Genomic DNA, 25,253 nt, shown 5'->3' with positions numbered 1-25,253 from the left:
CGCCTGGGTGGTTCAGTCTGTTAAGCATCAGACTCTTGATTTAGGCTCTGGTCATGATCGTATGGTTGTGGGATTGAGCCCTGTGTCAGGCTTTGCACTGTCAGTGAGGATCCTCCTTGGAATTCTCTCTCTCTCTCTACCCCTCCCCCTTGTGCATGTGCCCTCTCTCCTTTTCCCTCTCTCTCTCCCCCCTCCATAAATATTAAAGAAAGATGTTCATTAGGAGAACTTCAAGCCTACATAAGTGTAGAGACTGCTTTATAATGAACCTCATATAGGTGACAGCAGGCTTCGACAGCTGTTAACATTTTGCCCATCTTGTTTCATCAATTCTCCTTGCTTCCTGCAAGGGTGTGTAGGTTTCTGTGTCATCCCCCACAACCCCTAGGTACGTATTTTCAATCCTAACCCTCAATGACAGTATTGGGAAGTGGGCCTTGGGGAGGTGATTAGGTCAGAGGGTGAAACTCTCATGAATAAGATTTGTATCCTTGTAAAAGAGACCCCAGAGAGTTCCCTTGCCCCTTCTGCCACGTGAGGTTACAACAGAAATATGAATCAGGAAGTTTGTCTTCATCAGACACTAAATATGCCAGCACCTTGATCTTGGAATTCCCAGCCTCCAGAACCTATGAGGAATACATTGTGTTGTTTATAAGCAACTCCATCTGTGGCGTATGATTAGAGCAGCTTGAAGATGCTCCCCCCCTCCCCCACAAAATAATTTAAAACAATTTTAGGTGTTCTGTCAATACATCTGTAATAGATACATGTTTCTAAGAGAGTATTCTTGTTTCCTTTTTAAGTCTCTACAATACCATTATACTTTACAAAATAATTCTTTGATGTCATCTGTTACTTAGTTTTGATGAGATTTTTGCTAGTCTCAAAATTGTCCTTTTTTTTTTTTTTTTTACTGTTTTATTTATTTCTGAGAGAGAGAGAGAGACAGCGTGAGCAGTGGAGGGTCAGAGAGAGAGAGGGAGATACAGAATCCAAAGACAGGCTCTAGGCTCTGAGCTAGCTGTTAGCACAGAGCCTGATACGGGGCTCGAACCCACGAACCATGAGATAATGACCTGAGCCGAAGTTGACTGAGCCACCCAGGTGCCCCAAAATTGTCCTTTTTTAATAGTTGGTTTATTTGAACCAGGATTCCCTGAAGGTTTACACATTGCCTTTGATGGCTAAGATTTTTTTGGTAATTATTTTTATATTGATAATTTTAGAGTAGATAAAGTTCTTTATGTAAACGTAAGCAGTGTTTAAGTGCCTTGTGCCAATACTCCCCGAAAGACACGAGATTGAGCACGACAAATGAAACTTCATAGCTTTCCTTAAACTTAACCATGAGACCCAAAAGGATGATCAGAAGGTCAGATGTTGAAGGATTTTGTATGCCAAGATGAGGAGCTTTTTTTTTTTTTTTAAAGGTGGAGGGGGAGCCTTTGAAAGCCTTTATGTCAGAAGTGTGATGGAATTTGTGCTTTGGAAAGGACCATTCAGATAGTAGAGCTGTGTTTGGGGCGGCGGGGCGGGGGGGGTGATTCTGAAGGCAGGAAGACCCGTTCCAAAGATCACTGCAGGGTCCAGATATGAAATAGTCATCTCATGGCGATGCCGTCGTCATCAGTGGCTATAGGTTAGAAGACAGATGAAAGCAGATGGATGTAAGGTACATTTCAGAAGTAGAAAGCTTACTGATGGGATATAGAAGTGCCTTAAAGGGAGGAGTCTGAGATGACTCCCAGGTTTGGCTCGGGAACTGAACTCGTGTGTGTTTGCCTGGATGGCCATAACTAAATGCCACCGACTGGGTGTCTTGTGTCTATATTCTCACGGTACTGGAGGTTGAAATTTCCAAAATCCAGGTGTTTTCAGCTGTATTTTTTTTCTCAAGGCCCTTCCTTGGCTTGTACATTGTTATCTTCTTGCTGTGGCCTCATGGGGTCCTTTCCCTTTGCATGTATCGTTCTTGTGCCTGGTATCTCTTTGTATGCCCGCTTCCTTTTTCTTATACGCACACCATGCAGATTGGGTTAGGGCCCATGTTAACTGTCATTTTAACTTAATCCCCTCCTTAAAGGCCTCCTCTCCAAAAGTAGTCCCATTCTGAGGTCGTGGGGGCTCGGGCTTCGAAATGCGAATTCTGAGGGGACAGTTCATTCTGTAATGTCATGGTTCTGCCATTAACCGAGATCCAGAAAGCACTGGAAGGATCAGGTTAATTTTGGGCTTCGTTGTGCTCGTGCACATGGAGCCCTCGAGTGTGGATAGCGTAGGCTGTGGCACACATCAGCCTCCCCGCATGCCAGGCAGTTTTCTCTTCTTGCTTTCATGGCATTGAGGATGGGTGGTGGGCTGAGGCCTGGAACTGCAGGTGATGCTCCGAGGGGAGCGGAGGTGAAGAGGCCTGGGGTAAAGTATGTCAGGGTTTAGGGGTAAAGTATGTCAGGGTTTAGGAAAGAAAATGCTGGGTTCTGTGCTTGCTGTGCCCGTGTTGCAAGATTGCTTGGGTTATGAGGAATAGCTAAATCTAAATGTCTTTACGTTATCGATTAGATTTTTCCCGTAATTAATTTTGTGTCCATGTACTAGTCTACTTTGGCACCTGTGAGAAACATATGAGATATTAACAAAACATTTTTCAATTTTAGAAGCGGAAAATATGTGTACAAGCCTGTCATGAATCAAACCTGTTGTCCTCAGTACACGATAAGGTAAGAAAGAGGGTCTATCTCTGTAATGTGAAGATGTCATCTAATTTCTTAGTGGCATGTTGCTTTTTTTTACCTGGTAACTTTTGTTCTAGGTAGACCTCCTTTATAAAGAAAAGCAAGCAAATTGTATCTTGTTTACATAGTGATGCTACATTTATATGTCATTCATAGCTATTTATAATACTCTGTAATGGTTTGGGTGTAAGTATGATATAAAAAAGCATACTACTTAGTATTCCAGTCAGTGATATTCTAACATATTATGAAAATATCAGAAAGTATTCAAATTTTTTTAGACATCAAAACTTTTATAGAATTTAGCTTAGGAGTTTCCACATTCTAGTGTGTTAACCAGACACAGTGCTCACATTCCCGTGGTACGATAGGATCTGTAGAGAGGGGCGGGGCTGACACTTAATCTGCCACATGGATTCGGAGTCCATTTTTCTTCACTGCAAAACTTCAGCTAAGAAGCCTATTTTCCTACAAAGTGATTGCTTAACCAGCAAACCCCAGCCTAACGTGGAAGGATTTAACCTTCTCAGATTGTAAAGGTCCTCCTCCTCTTCTCTCTTGTTGTCTTCCTTGCCTTCCTCTTCTGGTAGAAAATAGGGAAAGATGTTAGCATTGTTAAGCACTTGAGTACAGTTTCACTGTAAATACATTCTCTAGGTAAAACAAACACGGTTGTATCCATCGTGTTTTGGCTGGTCTTCACACCTCTCTCCCGTCTCTTAATTTGTTTTGGGGGTTGAAGACTGTTTTGACAATCTGATGAAAAGTTGTAGACACTCTCTGCAACAAAACAAAAGAGAGAGAGGAGCCTCTAGGCAAGAATATGTCACGTTTTGCCGATGAATTTTAGGATGACCATAGACTCCTAGACCTAGGAACTGACCATAGAATCAGTTCCACTGATTCGTGGTTAAGAATCCATTCTGTCTAACTGGTCCTAGGACTTGGACAATAAAGAGATGGCCGTCTGATTTGCTGACACCACCTCACTTCTCATACAAGGAATAAAATGACAGAATTGTGCTACCCTCTTTCAGTTTTAGTGGTTATGAAGCAGTGACATCATCAAAGGCAGAAGTCATTTTCCTACAAATAGCAGTTTATTATTGGATTATGGCCAGGATTCAGTTTAAGTAAGTTTGGAGCTGATCGGCTTGAACCCAGAGAGTCTAATCAGAAAACGTCAATTCCAGTGGGTTAAAGAAAAAAGACAAAGCTTCTATAATTTATTGGGTGCCTCTCAAGGCAAAGCACTGTTCCAGGTATATTGCTTTTATGAAAAGGGATTCAACTAACATTGCAAGACAGAGTAATTATAAAATGTGATTTTTTTGCATGAAATCAGACATTTCCTGAGTTATCTTCTGTACAACTTCATTATATGTATTGATGCTGTGGAGTCATTTTGCATGCTTACTCTGCTGGGGTTTTTTTGTTTTTGTTTTTTTTACTTTATTACAGTAATAATGAGACCTAATGTAAAGGCAAGGTGCTTATAAGCTACAACCTAGCTTCCTGTTAGATTTCAGGGGCTGCCTGGTGTGTGAGTTTAACTGGGGATGAGCTTCCTTGACTATGATTTTTTTTTTTGGTTTTTATTTTTTATGTAGAATTCTATGCTAATAATTTAAAAAAAATCAAACATTCCATAAAATGTATTGGGCAAAATTGCAGTCCCCTGAACCTTCTTGTTTCCTCTTTCCCAGTTTCCCAGTCCAGGACACTCAGTTTTTTTTAATGGATTCTTTTGTTTTTCCTTTTTCCTACCTTTAAGTGAGATGCTCATATAATTATATATCATTATCTTTGGGTTTTTCTCATTATCTCTGTATTTCTCTCTTTGAAAGATATGGATTCAACTTTATTTTTTCTTACTATTTCTGGGTTTCTCTCTCTAAAAGATAAGGACTTAACTTTATTGCATCCCTATTTCCTTGTCACATTTAAGCTCCATTTTTTCCTCATTGTCAACTTCCCAGCTTAGAAGTATTGTAATGTTAAATAGGTGTAATCTCTTTATTGTGACCTATAAATATGCCTTACAGTTGAGTCACGTAGAGTCCTCTGATCTTTCTTTCCTGCACAAGTTTGTGCCTTCCACGGAATTGATAATTGTCTCCTATGTACCCGTCACCAATTAGAAATACTTCCACAGTAGTGTACATTTTGTCTTGGTACTTTTTTTTTTTTTTTTTTTTTTTTAAATGTTTTATTTATTTCTAGGAGAGAGACAGCGTGAGCAGGGGAGGGTCAGAGAGAGAGGGAGTCACAGACTGAAACAGGCTCCAGGCTCTGAGCTGGCAGTCAGCACAGAGCCCGATGCGGGGCTCGAACCCATGAACCACGAGATCATGACCTAAGCGAAAGTCAGACGCTTAACTGACTAAGCCACCCAGGTGCCCCTGTCTTGGTACTTTGAGACAACTTCCGGTACTCTGTCACTTTCATCTTCCTGATGAGTAGAGTACCTGTGTGTCCTCTTCCGACCTGCTCTCATCTGGGCAGATTGTCTTCTGGCTCCTGCGTCGCTGTCACTCTGAGATCGCTCTTTACTGCTATCTGGGGATTTTCTTTGGATTTCTTGTTAGATCCGTGTCTCCTGTCTCCTCTGACCTCTTTTTCTTGGAGTTTTTCCTCATTTTCATGAAGCACATTTAATAGTTTTCTGAGTAAGAGTGCCTGAGAAGTTCTTTTTAGACTTTGTACATTGAAAATGTTTTTATTATTTATTTTTGAGAGAGAGAGAGCGATTGAGTGCGAGCAAGCAGGGGAGGGGTGGAGAGAGAGGGAGACACAGACTCTGAAGCAGGCTCCAGGCTGTCAGCACAGAGCCTGATGCAGGGCTTGAACCCACAAACCTTGAGATCATGACCTGAGCCAAAGTCGGACGCTTAACCGACTGAGCCACCCTGGCGCTCCGAAAAGGATTTAATTCTTTACTCAAACTTCTTGTTTGGCTGAGATATAGAAGTGTAGATTGGAAATACTTTCGCTTTAGAATTTTGAAGGCTTTGCTCCATTGCCTTACTGGTATTAAGTCAGGTAGTATTCTGATCCCTGTTTCTTTGTGCAGATTGTTCTTTCTTTGGGGAAGTTTTTTTTGTCCCCAGTTTTCTGTTCGGTGGTGTCTTTGCATCCATTGCATATGGACTTACGTGGTCCTTCTTACCTGGGACCTCCTCCCACCATTATCCTTCACGGAAATCTTTTTTTATTTTGTTGGTCTTCTTCCCTCCAGATTCTTTCTTCGATTCCATTATAACTGCTTATAATGTTTTTATTCAGTTATTGAACTTAAAAATTAATTAAAAATTAGGGTGATCCTCTATTTTTCTCTTCATTTTTCCATCACTTTGCTTTATCTTTTGGGAGATTTCCTCAACTTTCAAAATTTTGTTTAATTTTTTTATTCTGTTACACTTTTTCTTCTGGTAGAGTTCTTTTTGCACTCTTTTTTTTTTTTTGGTAACCTCTCATTCTTGTGTGACTGTATCTTGTGTGACTGTAGTAGCCAAAGAGAAATAAAAGTGTTCTGAGGATATTTTTATTTGTATTTTTTTAGGCTCTCTCGTTCCTCTGTACTCTGTATTCTCCAGTGTTTTTGGCAACTTAGCTTTGTAGAGCTTCCCCCCAAGTATCTGGTGATTCTCCCTTTCCAGTGGAGATGCCTGAGGACAGTATCTTGGGGTCTGATCACATTCTGGAGAGAAAGTGCCAGTTTTTGTGGCTAGGTTGGAGAAATGGTTTGAAAGTCTCAACATTCAGGATGTAGACTTACCTTTAGGCTTCCTTTTTCTAGTCCAGTTCCATTGCTTTCCATTGTGCCTGTATCCTCATGTAGGAGGCCCTCTTTTTTTTTTTTTTTAACCCTTTCCTAAGTTTGTAGCTTTCTGCTGGGTTGTGTAGGGAGTCGTGTGTGTGTGTGTGTGTGTGTGTGTGTGTGTGTGTGTGTGGTGGGGGAGGGCATCAGACATCTAACTGCTTCCAAAACAGACTTTCAAGATATGTTTCTACTTTTAGACCCACTTTCACACTTATCTCCTGAGGTATCAGGTATCACCAGTCCCTAAAACTTTTAGAGTTAATGTAGAGAGATTGGTTGTCTCTCTGGCTTTTCAACAGTGTTGGTTTAGGATTCAGCATTCTTTGGTCTGTGAAGTCAAGTTACCACTTAACACCTGTGCTAGCCAGCTTCCAACATTTCTCTTATTCTCCTTTTCCCAGTGATTCATGTCTTTCTCTTTTTTTTTTTTTTCTAATTCTTTAATGTAGTTTTAGTGAGATTTGGGATGAGACTAGAAGCTAGGTAAAGCCCTGTCTTTACCCAGAAATCCCAGGCATGAGGTTTGCCTCACTGTACTAGATACTATCCAGAACTCATTTTATTTCTTCATGGTTTGAGTTCACTTTTTAAATATTTGTTTTGTTTTCCTAGGTGCCGACCTTTACAGTTTCAGCCATCGAAATCTCACAAAAAAGTTTTGAAGAAAATGTTGAAATTTTTGGCCAAAGGGGAAATTTCCAAAGGAAATTATGAGGGTAAGATGAGATTGGGCCTAAAAACTTTTTACCGTGATGTAGATTTTAGGTTTCCAAGGTTTTCATTTTTGGGTATTTCTAAAGCAGGTGTAGAGGGTCCTCGCTATAGTCAGGCACTTCTGTTAATCTGAGGATGGTGATTACTGTTAGTGTTGCTGGTACTGTTGCCACTGGCCCGAAGGTCGACGGTATGGGGAATGTCTGTCAGGGAAAGGGAAAATGTAGGACAGTTTTACAGCTCTTGTGATTTCCTGGAGTTTATTGGAACTTAAGTTTTCACAGTATTTTGACAACTGTTACTTGGTCCTTATAACACCATGTGGAATAAATAGAAAGTAGTAGAATGTCTGAGAAACAGATGTTTAGGTGCACCTTACGCAAGATTATACAACCACATTGAATGCTGAGTGAAGCCCAGGTTTTCTTTGTTCGAGGAAGCCATTACTTCAGTAAATCATCATATTGCCTGAAATTTTCTCACTTGTGTGACAAATTTTGAATTGTGAGTCAGTTTCCTAAAAGATAATTAGTAACCCGTAATTAACTTTGGTTTACAGGTACTTTCTTTTTCAGTTTTTTCAGTGTCTTTTCTTTTTAAAAGTTTTCCTCTAGGCCATGTCTAATCCATGGGCATAATAATTGGGAATGCCAGGTGTTGTTAGAGCTCTTTCTCACATCTGTCCTAGGAAGTGCCCAACCCTGGGAGCCTTCCATCCACTTTAACTAGTTAATACATTCCCCAAGTATGTTTTCAGTGCCCACAATGTGCCAGTCCCTCTTTTAAGCCCTGGTGATACAGTGACCAGCAGGCCACGTAACTTCGTTGCTCTCAGGCACTGCCCTTAAAGGATTAGGATTCAGGACATCATGGAACAGACTTGGCAGAGATGTGGGCACCAACAAGCCTGGAATGTCTTGTGGGGTCCAGAGGTTCAGGGGCAATTGGGCATTGGGAACATCAGAATTTTGGTACAACTCTGATTAGTATCGTCCACATAGTCTTAAAGACCAAATACATTTTGTTGGTTGGTCAAAAATTTTTTTCAGTGGCTGGGAATCATTTTCCGAGTTTCAAAACTTAATATTCAGATGAGCGTTGAGGTGCCTTCCGTTGATGATTGCCTGTCTTTATGCGTAGCTTTTCCATTTGGTTCTTTGTTTGACTTGCTATAGACTTATAAATTATTTATCTTTGCAAGTTAACTCATAGGAGTGATATACTTGTTAAAGTAGAAGGGTAAATAGCTATGAGAAAAGGACCCCAACATGCAATGACTAACAAATGATAGAAGTCTGTTTCTTGCCTAGTGTGACAGCCCAGTGTGGGGGTTTCATGTTAGCCTATGGTCTGCTCTGACCCCAGCCATTCTGGGATTCTCTTCAACATGTAATTTCCAAGCTCACACTGGTTTTTACTCATCCAGTCAGTGGGGAGGGGAGAGGGTGAAAGTTCAGGGTTACAAATTTCCTTTAAAAACAAGTGAGGCCAGGGGCGCCTGGGTGGCTTAGTCGGTTAAGCGTCCGGCTTTCGCTTGGGTCATGATCTCGTGGTTTGTGGGTTCGAGCCCCGCGTCGGGCTCTGTGCTGACTGCCTGCTCAGAGCCTGGAGCCTGTTTCAGTCTGTGACTCCCTCTCTCTCTGACCCTCCCCTGCTCTCTCTCTCTCTCTCTCTCTCTCTCCTAGAAATAAATAAAACATTAAAAATTTAAAAAAAAAAAAAATAAAAACAAGTGAGGCCAGATTGGACCTATCCGTTTGGTTCTGATCCACTGGTAGGAGCTTGGTCACAACTTGTGGAGGGACCGGGGCACATTCCCCTGCTTGGGTGCCACAGTTTTAACTACAGCTCTGTTACTTTGGAAGGTGGGAGAATGGATCTGATGCACACACAGTAGTCTACCACATTGGAGAAAAGGTGCTTTTTTTTTTTTTTTTTTAAACTATGTGTGTGTAGTTGCATCAGATGGCCTGGCTGATGGACTTTGATTTTTTCTGATTTGTAGATGAGCCCATGGAGCCCACCATGGAGGACACTGTTGCTGGCGACTTTGGATTAATAAATAAATTGGATATACAGTGTGACCTTAAAACGTTCAGTGATGACCTCACAGAGCGCTTCGAGAGTGAAGAAAAAAAGAAAGGAAAAAGCCCAAAGGAAGAAGAATCCAGTGAATTAATTCAGTCACAAGCTATGGAGGAGAAGCTAGGCTCTGGTGAGCCGTCGCATCCAGTGAAAGTACCCTCGGTTCCTAAGCCAGGTAGTGCGAGTTTACTCTGTGACCTTTATACAGTCCTCGTGATTTTCTTTGTGCTTGAGATGTTGTCGCCCCTGGGCGCTCTCATCAGCTAAAAACAGGAGTTATGTGAAGTCTATAAAATCCCTGTTTTGTACAACTTATTATTGCCTAGATTTAGATGGACAAATCACATCTTTTAAAAACTGCTATTTTTTAAAAAGCCTGAAATAATAGTTTTATTATCCTCCAATACAGATATTTTTAAAGAGTGCCATTTCTTACTACCCTAGGACCTTAGAGTTTGAGAATCACATTTTTATTTGTGTATGGATATGGTGTGAAACATTTTTATTTTTGGTGCGAAGTGAGACAAAGTAAATTTTATGTTTTATTTCATATTATTATGTTCAAAGTACAGACATTATAAAGTTTAGTTTGTCATTAGATTTCTTTATGTAATGTTAATGAATTTTAGTTTAAAAATTCCCAGATTTTGATATTTCATTACATTTAATAAGGTCAGATTTTTTTCCTATGTTTTCTCTTTAAAATACTTAGGTTTTAAAATTTTATCCAATTTTTAGGGGCACCTGGGTGGCTCAGTCAGTTGAGCCTCCGACTTGGGCTCAGGTCATGGTCTGCGGTTTGTGGGTTCGAGCCCCATGTCGGGCTCTGTGCTGACAGCTAGTTCAGAGCCTGGAGCCTGTTTTGGATTCTGTGTCTCCCTCTCTCTCTGACCCTCCCCTGCTCACACTGTCTGTCTCAGAAAAAAAAAAAAAAATCTAATTTTAAATGGGTTTGTTATATATATGTGTGTGCATGCATGTGTTTGTATGATTTAAAAATTTTTCTTTTATCTTTTCAAAATGTTTATTTTTTAAAGTGTTCATTTATTTATTTATTCGGCGGGGGGAGGGGCAGAGAGAGGAAGAGAGAGAATCCCAAGCCGGTTCCGCACTGTCCGTACAGAGACCTATGTGGGGCTCAGTCTCACAAACCGTGAGATCATGACCTGAGCCGAAATCAAGAGTCAGATGCCTAACCAACTGAGCCTCCCAGACACCCCTGTATGATTTTTAAAAAAATTATTTCATAAAATGTCAATTTGGATGTTTATGTTTCAGTTCCTTAATTTATTTTTACATTTATTTATACAAAATGATCCAAAGGAGAGATTTTTATTACTGTGATAGTTTTTCTTGTCTAAATCTTATTAATGCACAGAAAGCTTTGGTTTGCATTTTTTTAAAAACATTCATTTTTGAGAGAGAGAGAGAGCGCACGCGTGTGCGCGCAAGTGGGGGAAGGGCAAAGATGGAGACAGAGGCTCTGCACGGACATCAGAGAGCCTGATGCAGGGCTTGAACTCACAAACCATGAGATCATGACCTGAGTCGAAATCAAGAGTCAGATACTTAGCTGACTGAGCCGCCCCTATTGTAGTTAAAATTTTTGTATCTTAAAGGCCTTTCAGTTTGATATTTGCTCTTTTAATACAAGCAAAAACTCTCATTAACTGAGCTGAACTAATGAGGCCTTTTAGTTAGATGGAGAGACACGGATATCTTCAATGAAGCAGAAGTATTTTTTTATTAAAAAACTGCCAGAGTGTTTCCTGGAATCAGTATTCGTGTATGTCCAGGTCCTAAGCATTTATTGATGTCAAAAATGATTTGAGAGAAATGTCCCTCAGAAATCTGCTGGAAACATTCATGTCCTGAAGCAGAAGATAATTGATTATGTTTTTTCCTACTTATAAAGGCAGAGAAATGGATGAATATTAAAATTTGTTTTTTTAAATTTCCCCAGTAAAAGCTACCTGAAAAGTTTCTGTGACTATTTATTTTCTTTGACAGTTCCTGCTTCTAAGATAGATTTTTAAAAAAATTTTTTAAATGTTTATTTGTTTTGAGGGAGAGAGTGAGAGAGAGATAGCTTGAGCAGGGAAGGGGCAGAGCGAGAGGGAGCTACAGAATCCCAAACAGGCTCCAGGCCCTGAGCTGTCAGCACGGAGCCTGACACAGGGCTCAAACTCACAAACTGTGAGATCATGACCTGAGCCGAAGTCGGACACTCAACCGACTGAGCCACCCAGGTGTCCCTAAGATAGAATTTTAGGATTGACTTAGAGCTCTACATCAGAATCTTCTGAAGTATCTACCCACAAAACTAACCTAACTGTTGGAATTCTTTGGACCTAATTTTGTAGACTCTTTGAGACTTTTGACCACATTTCTTGAGTCAAATGTAAGTGGTCTAATATTTTGAAATTGTTTTTAGGCAAAGGAGCAGATTTGAGTAAGCCTCCCTGTCGAAAAGCAAAGGAAATCCGGAAAGAAAGGAAAAGGTTAAAACTCATGCAGCAGAACCCTGCTGGACAGCCTGAGGGTTTCCAGGCTCAGGGTGAATCACCATCGTTGTTCCCACCAAAGGCCAATAAATCCAACCAGCCCAAATCACTTGAAGATTTAATTTTTGAATCTTTACCAGAGAATGCTTCACATAAGCTGGAGGTACTTCGGAGGGCGTTTTATTTTATTTTGTTGTTGTTGGGTACTTTATTTTCATTTGAGGTTATACTACCAGTTGATGTTTTGTTGTTTAGATTACGGGAAATGAAAGTGAATTGGGATGGAGTAGCGTTTGTATTTACTAAGTTTATTGCTACTTGAGAAAACCCTTTTTCTTTTTTAAGATTTAAAGGAAATATTTTCGGCAGAAAGTTGTGAAAACCATTCCAGTTTTAGCATGTTACTCTGCAAGGGACTCTGGCTTTTTGTATCCCTTGACTGATATTTAGTAGTGAAAGAGATAAAATATACTATTTAAAATTTCATCTTTGGCAGTTTTGGTTAGATAGTGCAGGAGAAAAGATCACAGTAGGCAAATAATTGTTTTTTATCCATTCTAATATTCTGAACTTGACCAAGGCAACAGATGGTATTATATACGCAAGACAGCAACTAGGAATGAACTAAATAGTACGAAGTTGTCCTATTGCAGTCCTTTCTCAGTAATTTGCTCAAACCAGTGTAGGCATACTATGAATACTTCTAGAGTATTCCTGTTATTTTTGATTTACATTCCAAATTAATTCTACATTTTTTTAGTATTTGGTATTTATACATTTTTTCCCCTTAAAACATTAACGATAATGATTTTATGCTCATATCTCATTAGTAACTGGGTAGCCTTTGAAATTTTGTCTAAGAGTATCACTAAGGACCTGTTATTAAAAAATTAATTTTAATGCAGTCTCAACCTTAGGATGATATATGTTATTAGACTTTTGTGGTAACAACTTTGTTATAATTCCTTAGGCTGTTCTGATTTTGGTATTGACACTTTCTCCTTCCCAAATTAAAAAGAATTGAACCCACTACTTAACGTATTTTATGAGGCGTCTGTTATCTTGTGACCATAAGTGATAGTGTGTCAGGGCACCAGCCCCATCTAGTGTGTTGTAAGTAAGCAGCTTTACTTTTTTAATGATAGCTAGGATGGGCAGAGAATTTATGTCCACTGTATGTCCCTCTTTTTGGAGAATTACTTCTTAGGGCACACATGAAAATTTTCTACTTAGCCTTTTTATTATATTGTACTCGATTTTCTGTTTTACTATTCTGTTTTGCTAACACATTTTAACTGGCTAGTAAATAGTCAATGTAAAAACACATCAACTTTACTGTGTAATTACGGTTTTTCACTCCTCAATTTTACGTATGAGGAAACTAAGCCACAGAGAATAAATTTATTTACTTGACCCAAGACGGTGACGTTAAAATTTGAGTAAAAGAAATCTGACTTTAGACTCTTCATTCTTAACACTGCCATGAGGTACACATACTTGTGAGGGTTGCCTTTGACACTTACAAAAAAAAGAAACTTGTAAGTTTAGAGTTAGCAGTGAAGCATGAAGAGTGTCTAAAACATATATTCACATTTTTAGTCTTTCTGACTGATTCACTGAAGGTGGGTTGCATGCAACGAAAAGAGTATTTATTTGTGTTGTTCCTGGAATGCCAGAAGCACTTTGCCATTTTGCCATAAAGTCTTGTCTTCTGTAATTCAGTCGTAGGTCTCAGTCTTAGACAGAATCCTCTGCCTTTTAAATGAATCTGTAAGTTGTAGAAATAACTTTTTCAAATGATTTACTATCTGGTTGATTCTTAATGTTAAAATATTATCATGGTTTATGTTTTAATATTTGTGTGGAAACATTTTTTTTTTTTGGGTGGGAGTGATTGTTTTAATGCATATTCTGTGGAATAAATACATAAATTAATGAACATTGTTTTTTAACTCCTTCTGAAGGTGAGGGTGGTGAGATCATCTCCAGCAAGTTCTCAGTTCAAAGCCACATTTCAGGAGTCTTACCAGGTCTATAAACGTTACCAGATGGTTATTCACAAGGACCCACCTGATAAACCAACTGTGAGCCAGGTCAGCAGGCCGAGTGTAATTTTTTTGTGCAAATAGAACTTCCCCCTCCATTTGATATCATTGTATGAAAACTTGGTTTATTTGTGGTGCATTTGATTTATATTCAGTTTGCAGCATATCTGCAACATGATAGGACCGTGGATTAAAGGACATTCTGAAAGTGCAAATTTTACCTAGCACATGTTAAGTGCCAGTCATGTATAATTTCAGAGTGGAGAGTAACACACAGAATGAGTTATCTTTATTTCAAGTAATGATGTCTAGATGTATTTATCTAAAAACTAGTAATAAATAGAACTCTAAGATAAAATATGAGGGGAAAAAGGCAAAAAGCCTTTACATTTTTATCATAGGTGTACTTTGAACAACATCATTAATATGCTTTATCTCCATGTAAACGTCATGTATTGACAGAGTTCATAACAGTTAAATTATTCTTTGTTGATGTACTACCCATACAGAACAGTGTGGAACTAGAAAAGTAAGATAGTAGAATTTTTTTGAGATCATGGAATATTTTAATAGAAGTTCACATATGCTTGTAATTTTATAAATCATATTACCCAAGAAAAATCTGGAAGGGGAAAAATCTTAAAACACTTAATGCGAGTAGAGGGGACAAAAGTAGTGACCGTTACCATGATCAACATTGTGACAACAGGTAGAAAGAGTAAAAAACATAGTAAAAGAAAAATAAATTGTCCTGGTCCCTGTGAGTTAAAAATTTCCTAAGTGCTAGTATAAAGTTAGCGTTTGAGGCTCTGTGCCAGTCAGCACGTTCCAGGGTTCATTCATTTCATGAAAAATCCCAGCACTGAGCTTTGGAAGTGGATTTGCGGAGATCTTACTCTGGCCTCACCTTCAGAAGCATGTCATCAGGTAGAGGTGTTTCAATAGCATTTGCTTGTATCTTCCTTGCTCTGAAGGTGAGGTTAGTACCTGTCTCCTTTGAGGACCCAGAGTTCAAGTCGTCCTTCAGCCGGTCATTTTCTCTGTATGTCAAGTATCAAATGGCCATACACCAGGACCCGCCCGATGAGTGTGGGAAGACTGAGGTACCTTTTGTTACACATTTTTTCCTGTCTTGATGAGGCTGTCTGAAGAAGCATAACAGAGAACTTTCTTTGGCTCTTTTCTTATTTAAGTAGAGCCACTCATCCTTTTCAGTGTATGTTACTAAACTTTTGTGAAAATTCTCTCTGAGAACCTGGTGTAGCGTGTTCCTGTGTTCAGTCCTCAGGCTAAGTCGGCAAACATCACTGAGTGCCGGTTCGGTGCCCAAGCAGGTGCCGTGGCACAAAGGGGAGAGTCTCTGCCTTTTGAGGAGTCAATAATCAAATGGGGAAGATGGGCCAGTGGACACACCTATCTAAACAAGCCAGGGGGAAACAGTGAAACATGTTGAGATTATATGGAACACCATTTAAAGCATTTATTGAGGGCCTGTAAGCTTCCAGGCTGGGGATCTTTAGATGAATGAGAGATTGTGTAATTGTTGCAGGGAAGTGGTTACATTGGAAGAAAGATGCCAACAGATGCAGAAGAATTCAAGTTTTGATTTTTTTATTTTCGTTTGCTTTTTAATGGCGTAGACTGTTAGCCTAACAGAGATGATTAGTAAGACAGGGGTTAATGCTGTATGATCCCTCAGAGAGGGCTGGCTTCCAGGTCTCCTGGCACCTTAGTTTTGAAGTGGAGTCTGCAGACAACAGCATCCCCCTGGGAGGAAGGCAGAATCTGGGTCCCACTGTGGCCCTGCTGAATCAGAGTCCGCATTTTGAATCCGGCCTCCGGGTGCTTCGTATGCACCTTCCAGATGCCATGCGTGGTTCCCTGCCGAGGCCTGAAGGAGTGTGCCAGGTGCCAGGACGCTCCCTTTGATGTTCTCAGGGTGTCTTGTGAACATGACTTCCTCTTACCCTGGGGATCCTGACTTTGTGCCTGCCTGCCTGCCTGCCAGGGACGGGTGGCTGGGCCGTAACACCAGGACGTGGTCCCATGTGTTCACTTGCCGAAGACTACTTTCCTGGGACTTCCCCCGCTTAGGCTTCAGGCCTCTGGGGAGTCCAGTCCTGCAGACTAGTCCGTTAAAGGTGTTCACAGTCCGGGTAGGGCAACAGGCGCGGAAGCAGGTCCGGTGCCATCAGGGCTAGCTCTTGGCTCAGCCGGGAGAGCCAGCCTGGTGTGGGGCTGGGGGTTACAGAGGTTTCCCTGAGGGAAGTGACGTCTGAGCCAAGTCTTACAAGGTAAGTAAATGCGTGTCAGGCCAAAAGGGAGAAGGGCGCTCTCGGCAACAGAACTGTACGTAAGAAGTGTAAAGTGCCACCTATGGGATATTCTTGCTAAAGATACTGACCCTGAATTACGAGCTTCTAGTGGTAATAACCAGGTCACACACATAAAAAAATACAAGAGATAAAAGGACACCTGGGTACTTCTACGAAACAAATATATAAATAAAGTGTTTTAGCAAAAGAGGGAGGGGGCACCTGGGTAAGTTGTTTGAGCATCCAATTCTTGACTTCAGCTCAGGTCATGGTCTTGCAGTTCATGGGTTCAAGCCTCATATTTGGCTCTGTGCTGGCAGAATGGAGCCTGCTTGGGATTTCTCTCTCTGTCTCTCGTGTCTCTTTCTCTCTCTCAAAATAAATAAACTTAAAAAAAAAATAGGAAAATCTCTAGATTAAAAGTTATAAGCTTTAAAATATATAACTAATACCGTAATCACCCAGCAAAATTAATAATCAGGTCATCTAATCCCCAGTAGATGTTCACTGTTTTTCAGTTGTCTCAGAAATGTCTGCGTGGCTGCTGTGGTTGGATCAGGATCCTTGCAAGATCTAGACGTCACGTTTGGTTGATAACTCTCTTAACGTCTTTTAATTCAAAATAAGTCCACCTCTTGTTTTTAATAGCATTTTACAAATATATTTTTTTATTCTTTTTTTTAAGTTTATTTATTTATTTTTAGAGAGAGTGTACTGTTTTGCAAGTGGGGGAGGGGCAGAGAGAGAAGGAGACAGAGAATCCCAAGCAGGCTCTGCACTGCCAGCACACAGCCCGACGTGGAGCTCGAACCCACAAACTGTAAGATCATGACCTGAGCCAAAGTTGGATGCTTCACCGACTGAGCCACCTCGGCGTCCCATGAAACAGGGTTGTTTATCTTAGAATTAATTTTGCTTTTTTTGTTGATACTTTTTGAAAATGTAAGCAAATATATATGTGGTATCTATATGTGTGACCTTCTTGTATACGTGATGTGTGTGTATACATATGTATCTCTGTACTCACGGTTTTATAACATACCAGTACGTACACAGAGTGGAGCTAGAGAATTCCCATTTTGTTGTTAAGAAATGTGGTAGCGGGCGCCTGGGTGGCTCTGTCGGTTGAGCGTCCGACTTCGGCTCAGGCCATGGTCTCACGGTTCGTGAAGTCAAGCTCCGTGTTGGGCTCTGTGCTGACAGCTAGCTCAGAGCCTAGAGCCTGCTTCAGAATCTGTGTCTCCCTCTCTCTCTGACCCTCCCCTGCTCACACTGTCTCTCTCTCTCTCTCAGAAATAAATAAAACATTAAAAAAAACCCCAAAAACAAACAAAAAGGAAAAGTGGTAAGACTTGACAGGCAACAAAAACCAAAGTTGATTTTTTTTTTTTAAAGAAGAGATTTACAGTAAAACCTTGGTTTGTGAGCGTAATTCGTTCTGGAAACATGTTTGTAACCCAAAGTATTTGTATATCAAAGTGAATTTCCCCATAAGAAGTAATGGAAACTCAGATGATTCATTCTACAACCCAAAAATATTCCTATAAAAGTGATTACAATACTACAGTAGAATACAAAAGAATAAAATATGAAATATGAAATACAAAGAAAAATGAACAAATTAACCTGCACTTAACCTTTTGAAAACCTTTGTGGCTGGTGTGAGGGAGACAAGAGAGAGGAGGGTTATTATGTAGGACGACTTTCACTATCACCACCGGAATCACTGCTATCTGTTGGTTCAATGGAATCTTTTTTGCGTGGGGGCTGTTGAATATGCTTGCGTGGATGTTGACTCCAGTACAGTATTGATAAATTTGTCATATGCTGTATTTAATGTAACTGGCAATAAGGCAGCAGAGGAAAGGTATATATCTGCAGGCAGCCTGACCTAGAATGAAACAAAGCATTCCTAAGCTTACTCTTGTCTGGAAAAGCAAAGGACTGTCCGTAGGTGCTTTAAAGTGACAAAAAATACACTAGTGCCAGTTGTGGGCACCTTCCAATGTTCTGAAAAATCACTGATTTCTGCCAAACATTGCAGCCTGAGACCTGAGCTCCAAGCATGGGAGATGATCACCCATAATCTCACAGTGAGAGAGAGAAGAACCATTGGCTCACAGTGAGAGAGAGAGAGAGAGAGAGAGAAGAACCATTGATCATGTGATGTTCAACGTCATGTACTACTCATATTGCAAGACATCACTCGTTTATCAAGTTACAATTTATCAGAAATGTTTGCCTGTCTTGCAGAACACTCGCAGAACAAGTTCCTGGAAATCCAAAGTTTTACTGTATTTGCTTATGTAACAAAGAGGTTTGGGGAAAATACCATCAGGTCTCCTGCTTGTGGTCTCCTTGCTCCCTTTCCCTGCAGGGGTTGAATCTCAAGCAGGCACATGGTGGCAGAGATGAGTACTGCCAGTGTGAGGTATGTTACTCTCACAATGAGTGATCTCAGCAACAATGTGTGTTTTTTAACTTATTTCAGTAAGAAGTCTTGAGGAAGGTGCTTACTGGCTCAACCTGAGATGCATCCTTATCCCTGAGTCCGTCACTGTGACTGGGGGGCGGAGAATTGTGGTCATGTCTGGATCACATGCATGCCATCCGTTACCCAAGAGCTGAGATGGAGGAGGGTCCTTATTTGAACCACATGTTTAAAAAAGAGTGAAGGAATGTAAACCAAAATAATGTTGGACGTTACGAATTCCTGTCTGGTACTGACAGCCCCTTTGGTGGCAGGCTTATGCAGGAGTTGTGTCCGAGAGGCAGAGCCAGTGAGGGGTGATGGGCTTGAAGTGTGCAGTCTAGCAAGCGGATGGTGAGGGTACGGCAGATGCTTCGGAGGGAGAGTTGATGAGGACTTGGCGTTTGACTTGAAGGATGTTGAGGAGTTGGAAGTAGAGGAGAGGGACAAATCTAGATTGCTCTTTCAGGTTTCTGGCTTGCATGATTGGGTAGATCGTGGTGACCTTATCAGAGATCAGAAATACAAGAGGAGGAAGAATTTGTGGGCTTTGGGGCAGAAAATGAGTGCTAGGGTGAGTTTGAGAGGCCTGTGGGACAGCTAACTGTGGCAAGATGCTAATCTGAAAGGAGCATCTGTCACTTCCTGTCTGGAGAGGCTCCAGGGCGGTGTTCTGTGTTTAGACTTAAGGTGTGAATGAGGCTTTTTGAAAAAGACTTTGTACTAATTTGAGTGCTAGGGTACACTCTTTCAGTTTTATTACATATTATGGGATAGTTCTAACGTATAACGCAAATGATGCATATTACAGGGTAGTAACCCATACTCTGAAAGTGGTGTATATTTAAGAAAGATGAACATGGCATTTAAAATCCTTTCATAGTGTATTTTAATTTGAGTCATTCAGATCTGTATTTCCTTTTGTACGCAGTTTCTGTACATTTTTAGTTTACATTCACTGCCATCAGTAGTACTGAATTCTGGGTATGTGATTTGATCTTGTGTTTAAACAAATATGTAATGATTTCTTTTTTTTTAATGTTTTATTTATTTCTAGGAAAGAGAGAGAGAGACAGCGTGAGCAGGGGAGGGTCAGAGAGAGAGGGAGTCACAGACTCTGAAACAGGCTCCAGGCTCTGAGCTGGCAGTCAGCACAGAGCCTGACGCGGGGCCCGAACCCACGAACCGCGAGATCATGACCTAAGCGAAAGTTGGACGCTTAACCGACTAAGCCACCCAGGCGCCCCTGGATTTCTTTATTATGGCCAAATAGTTTTGCCTTAGTGAAATGTTTTATAGGTCACATGTTCACAGCAAGTTTGTACTGGGGAAAATGTTTTTGACAGTATAGTACTTTTTGATTTCACACAAGTATGGCTTGATAAGTATTGTATTGGGTTTGATAAATCCTTTGACTTTGAGATCATCCATAGCATTTTATTTACCTGAGATCTAACTGAATTCGTACAGAGTTTTCAGAGACCTATGAAGTGGTGTTTTTCTTATGAGCTCATCTGTCTGTCATCTCTTTGAGAACGGTTGCTGAGGAATAACATGAAATAATATGTTGCAAGTCAAGACTTTGTACTGCACTTTTTTAAAAGTTTTTTTTTTGCCTTTTTAAAAATGTTTATCTGTTTATTTTGAGAGAGAGAGAGAGAGAGAGAGAGTGAGTGGGAGCGGGTGAGCAAGCTGGGGAGGGGCAGAGAGAGAGGGAGAGAGAAAATCCCAAGCAGGCTCCAGGCTATCAGTGCAGAGCGTGACGCAAGGCTCAATCTCATGAACTGTGAAATCATGACCTGAACCAAAATCAAGGGTCGGACGCTTAACTGAGCCACCCAGGTGCCCCTGCACCGTAGTTTGTTTTGTTTTTTTTTAATAGCTTTATTGAGATACAATTCACATATCATAATTTGCCCATTTAAACTGTACAGTTCAGTGATTTTTTAGTATGTTCACAGTTCTGCAACCGTCATCACTAACATCAGAACCTTCCCTCATCCCAGAAAGAAACCGCATACCTATCAGCAATCACTCCTCAGTTTTTCCTGAACTCCCTAGCTCTAGGCAATGACTGTTCCATTTTCTGTCTCTGTATTTACCTAATCTGGGCATTTCCTGTAAGTGGAATTATACAGTATGTGCTCTCTGTTGTTTGCAGGGTTCATCCATGTTTTAGCACGTATCAGTACTTCTTTTTATGGCTGAATAATATTTCATTATATGGATATACTGTTGATGGACATTTGGTTGGTTTTCATTTTTTGGCTTTTGTGAAAATTTTGGTACATTCGGTACATTCATGTACTGTTTTATGTGGGCATACTCAGTTCACTTTGGGATAGATCTAGGAGTGGATTTGAGTTACCATCTAGTATAATTTCCATACTGTGTTACAGCTTTGTTCCATCCACCTTCTATATGATGTCAGATATCTTACTTCCCTTTATGTCATGGTTCCAATAACATAATTATGCTTTTATACAATTGGTCTAACATCAGTAGAAGAAAGGAGAATATACATCTATATAAAATATGAGAAGTCTTGATGTCACTCCATAGGGGGCTCAGCCTTGAGCAGTGCAGTCACCCTGGGATGGCCGTGGTCTTCCCAGTATTCTGTTTTGTCTCTCACCCCATCACTTTGATTTTTTGATTTTTTTGATTTTTTTTGTTAAGGTGTTTGTGTCATTTGGTATCACACCCAGCCCTTAGGCTCACTGATTGCTGGCTGATTGCGCAGTGCCCCCGGGCATAAATTTGGGCACTTTGCTGGGGCAGGTTTTGAAGGCAGTCTTTTCCAGTTTGCTCTGACCCCAAGAGGGCTCTTCCTAGTGGTCTCTTTTCCTGTTTCTCCCTGATACATCATCTGAGCTTGTGATTTAGCTTATTGCCCTCATGAAATTACTAGCATCCTTGCTCATCCCCCAAATCTCAACTTTTAAGAATGCCCTTAGCTCGAACTTTCCCATGTACTGTTCCAAATATAATTATTTCCCTTGGGAGTTGGTGAGTCATTCTCTGTTCTCGTGCCCTGCCTCATTGCTCCACTGCTCTGGAGTGGGGGTGAAAATGGTCATTTCTCTTCGAGTGACACCCCTGCTTTAGAAGCAGAGCAGTGGTCAGGAGCAGCATCTCTGGTCTCCTCTAGGTAAGATCACTGACTGTGGCAATGATTAATTGGGAATTTCAAGGCTGTGAAGTGCCTGGGAGATGGTTTCCTTTAAGGAAAGGGATGCTGCTGCAAATGAGGTCCTTCACCCTGCTGGGTTGTCATCCTAGAAATTCTCACCTTGCTTACGGATCTAGTGTAAGCACACTCTATCAGGAGGTTGGCTGCTTCGAGAAACTGATTGATGTATACTCTCTTCCCAGTCTGGAAGAGTGGCGTTTCGTTTTGAAGGAACCCATTTCACTGGTTCTGGAGCGCAGTCCTTTCCCCTCCTACACAACTACTTTCCTGCATGGTTGCGTGGCCCGCGTTCCCGTGCTGGGATGCAGGAAGAGAAGCCAAAAAAGTTCTCCTCTGAAAAGTTTAAGTGTCCTCCTGACTTGCTCTAGGGCCTCTGTGCAGCTGCTCTCTGGTGTGGTTTCGTTAATATAATAGGTGAAACTAATTTACTTGCTTTCAAGAAAAGATGTTTTTTGCCCTTATGGTTGTAAAGCATTTAAAGTAAATAAAAGTCAGCCTACTAACTTGGAGACTTTGAGCAACCGTATCAGTGCATAAAATCCATTTTAACTCTGTCGGTAACTGTAAAATAATCATTTCGTCACCCCAGAAAAGTAGATTATTGTTTTCAGAGATTTGCTGAGAAGTTAAGTAAGTATAGATTGCTTTGATATTTAAAAAAGCAAGGCAGCTCTTTTTAGAAACATCCTTAGAGAAGTAGCACATAATTGTAGATAGTGAGATTGTAAAGGACTTGATGAATTACTCCAGCAGTTTTGCTTCCATTCCTGTTTTCAATCCCTCAGGTAGAGAGAGAGAATAATAGAATATAAATAAAATAAAATGGGTGTAATTTGTGACCTATTTTTTGTATAATACAATACACAACCAGCATTTATGAATCGTTTGTCAGAATACCACTAATTCCATATCATATAAACATGGGATCTTAGCTGGAATTCTGTTGATATGGTATTATCGAAAATACCATTATCTAATACTATTTATTAAGGCCCACTGGTTCCTTAAAATAATTGAAATTGATCTCAACTCTTCTCAACTGTTTGAAAAACAGACTATACTCTTTGTCCCAGTGGTCTTTGACTCAGATATTGACTAAATTTTAAATTTCATTACGGACTTTTCAAACAGAAAGGAAAATTGGAAGAATGTATACCGACCACCTATAAACTCATCACCTGGATTCAACAACAGTTATTTTTTCCACATTTGCTTCATCTTTTGTGTGTGTGTGAGAATCGTTTTAACTTCCATCGTGTTCCATGACATTTTACTGCTAGGTTCTTTAGTGCGCATCTCTGAAAAATAAGGTGTGCTGTTCAAACTTAGCCTCATTATTACTCATGAGAAAATTAACAATGACTTCTTTACAAATGCCGTCTAATATCTAATCTCGTATTCATTTACATTTTCCCATTAAAAAACTTTTTTTAATGTTTTATTTCTGAGAGAGAGAGAGACAGACAGACAGACAGCATGAGCAGGGGAGGATAAGAGAGAAAGGGAGACACAGAATCTGAAAGAGGCTCCAGGCTCTGAGCTGTCTGCACAGAGCCCGACATGGGGCTCAAACCCACGAACTGTGAGATCATGACCTGAGCTGAAGTCGGACGCTTAACCGACTGAGCCACCCAGGTGCCCCAACATTTTCCCATTTTTTAACGTAAGCATCCAAATTAGGTTTTTATAGTTTATTAATTTTTTTATTCTAGAACAGCTATCTTTTAAATATTTTGGGGAATATTGCTGTTTCTTTGCCCAACTTTTTACTTTGAAACTTTGAAATTTATGAACAGAGCAGTTGAAAGAGTACAGTGAACACCCATATACTGTTCACCACGGCCCATGGTTGTTAATAACTTTGTCAGATTTGCTTTATCTTTCTTCTTCCTTTTTCACCTGAACTGTCTGAGCAAAGCTGTGGATATGAGAACGCTTTGCCTGGAAATCCCAAACATGCTCCTGCCGAGAATAAGTCTGTTCTCCTACATAACCGTAATATTTACCATTCTTAAATTTTGTGGCATCACAATCTATGTTTAAGTGTTCCCAGTTATACCCAAAATCTCTTTTATAGCTTCTTTTTTGTAATTCAGGATCCAGTCAAGGCTCATTTATGTCTGTACTATGTTTATAAAGTGGCTGTTGTTTCTTTAGTCTTTCGATTTTTGTCGTTCTTGTGACACATTTTTAAAGAGCTTAGCCTAATTGCTATAAAATGTCCTGTATTCAGGATTTGAGTGTTTTCTAGTGATTGGATTTAGCTTAAGTGTTTTTAGGTGTAGGTGATGTGTACTTGGAAAAAAACCTTGTTTAGTGGAGAAGAATGTAAAATGGAGAAAAAAGCACATAAGCGTTCAGATAGATGAATTTTCGTGAATTGAGCTTATTTGTGTAACAGTTCTCGGATCAAGAAATTGACTACTCCCAGCCCTTCCACAGTCCCCTTTCGTCCTTTTGCGGTCACTATCCATACTCTTTTGACTTGCAAGACTGCTGAGTCGCTTGCCTGTTTCGTGCTTTATGTCAGTAGAGTCCTACACGTGTACTCCTTCGCTCATGGTTTCTTGCACTCAGCGTTTTGTTTGTGCGATTCATCTGTGTTACCGTGTGCTGTAGGATGTGCAGCCTCATTGGATAGCATCCTCCTGGTGAATATACCATAGTTGACCATTTCTGCTGTTGATGGGAATTTGAGTGGTTCCCGGATTGGGGCTACTGTGAACAGTGCTGTACGCGGGCATCCTGGTAAACTGGATGATCTCGTAAACAGGGGAGTGCTTCTGTCGGGGGTATACCCAGAACGGAGCTGCCCTGTCCTGGGCTCTGCAGAAGCTCACCTTCCAGATACTGCCCGCTTTCTCTCGAGGTTGTGCCACTGGTTTTGCTCTGCTGCATTATACCTGGTAGCACACAATGTCAGGTTGTCCCTTATTTGTGATGCTAGGTCTGCCCCCATGGTTGGATGAAAGCCATCAGATCTCTATCGTTGAGTGCCGTTTTCCCCATTGTGATTAGATCTTTCCATTGCGATTAGATCTTTCCATTGCAATGTACCTTATACCCTAGAGTAATCTGTGGGATGGTGTTTTTCAAATATTTTGAATAACCTCTTTCCCAACAGCGTATTAGCCAGTCGTTTTAATGCCCTTTGATCTCCCTTGCCTGAGTCAGTTATGGGAAGGTGGTGCAGGCTGCAGAACGGGGATTTATCAAATTGTGTTACTTTCTCTCACATTTATGACCTGACACAGAATAGTTACTGCAAAGAAGAACATGAATTCTCCATTCACCCCACCCACCATCTTTTTTCCTTTTGACATCACTGTGGCCTTATGGATTTAAACATTTTTTGGAATATTATAATCC

General features: G+C 40.5%; 1 protein-coding gene across 7 annotated transcripts in view; it reads left to right on the top strand.

Moving 5' to 3' along the window:
* The window catches only part of ATE1 (arginyltransferase 1), a 149,978-nt gene that overhangs the window by 3,580 nt on the left and 121,145 nt on the right, over positions 1-25,253 (top strand). For 3 of the 7 annotated variants that reach the window (XM_039250453.1, XM_039250450.1, XM_039250454.1), the window contains exons 3-8: positions 2,658-2,720; positions 7,171-7,274; positions 9,278-9,532; positions 11,792-12,024; positions 13,826-13,954; positions 14,881-15,009. In XM_039250453.1, coding sequence (XP_039106384.1) covers positions 2,658-2,720; positions 7,171-7,274; positions 9,278-9,532; positions 11,792-12,024; positions 13,826-13,954; positions 14,881-15,009 — 913 coding nt within the window. The remainder of the gene's footprint in view (positions 1-2,657; positions 2,721-7,170; positions 7,275-9,277; positions 9,533-11,791; positions 12,025-13,825; positions 13,955-14,880; positions 15,010-25,253) is intronic. The other 4 variants (XM_039250456.1, XM_039250452.1, XM_039250455.1 and 1 more) reach the window with 2 other exon arrangements.

The sequence above is a fragment of the Hyaena hyaena genome, unplaced genomic scaffold, assembly GCF_003009895.1.
Source record: "Hyaena hyaena isolate Hyena2069 unplaced genomic scaffold, ASM300989v1 scaffold_367, whole genome shotgun sequence".
Lineage (NCBI taxonomy): Eukaryota > Metazoa > Chordata > Mammalia > Carnivora > Hyaenidae > Hyaena > Hyaena hyaena.
The sequence above is the reverse complement of the archived record's forward strand: the minus strand, read 5'-3'. Positions and strand labels throughout refer to the sequence as shown.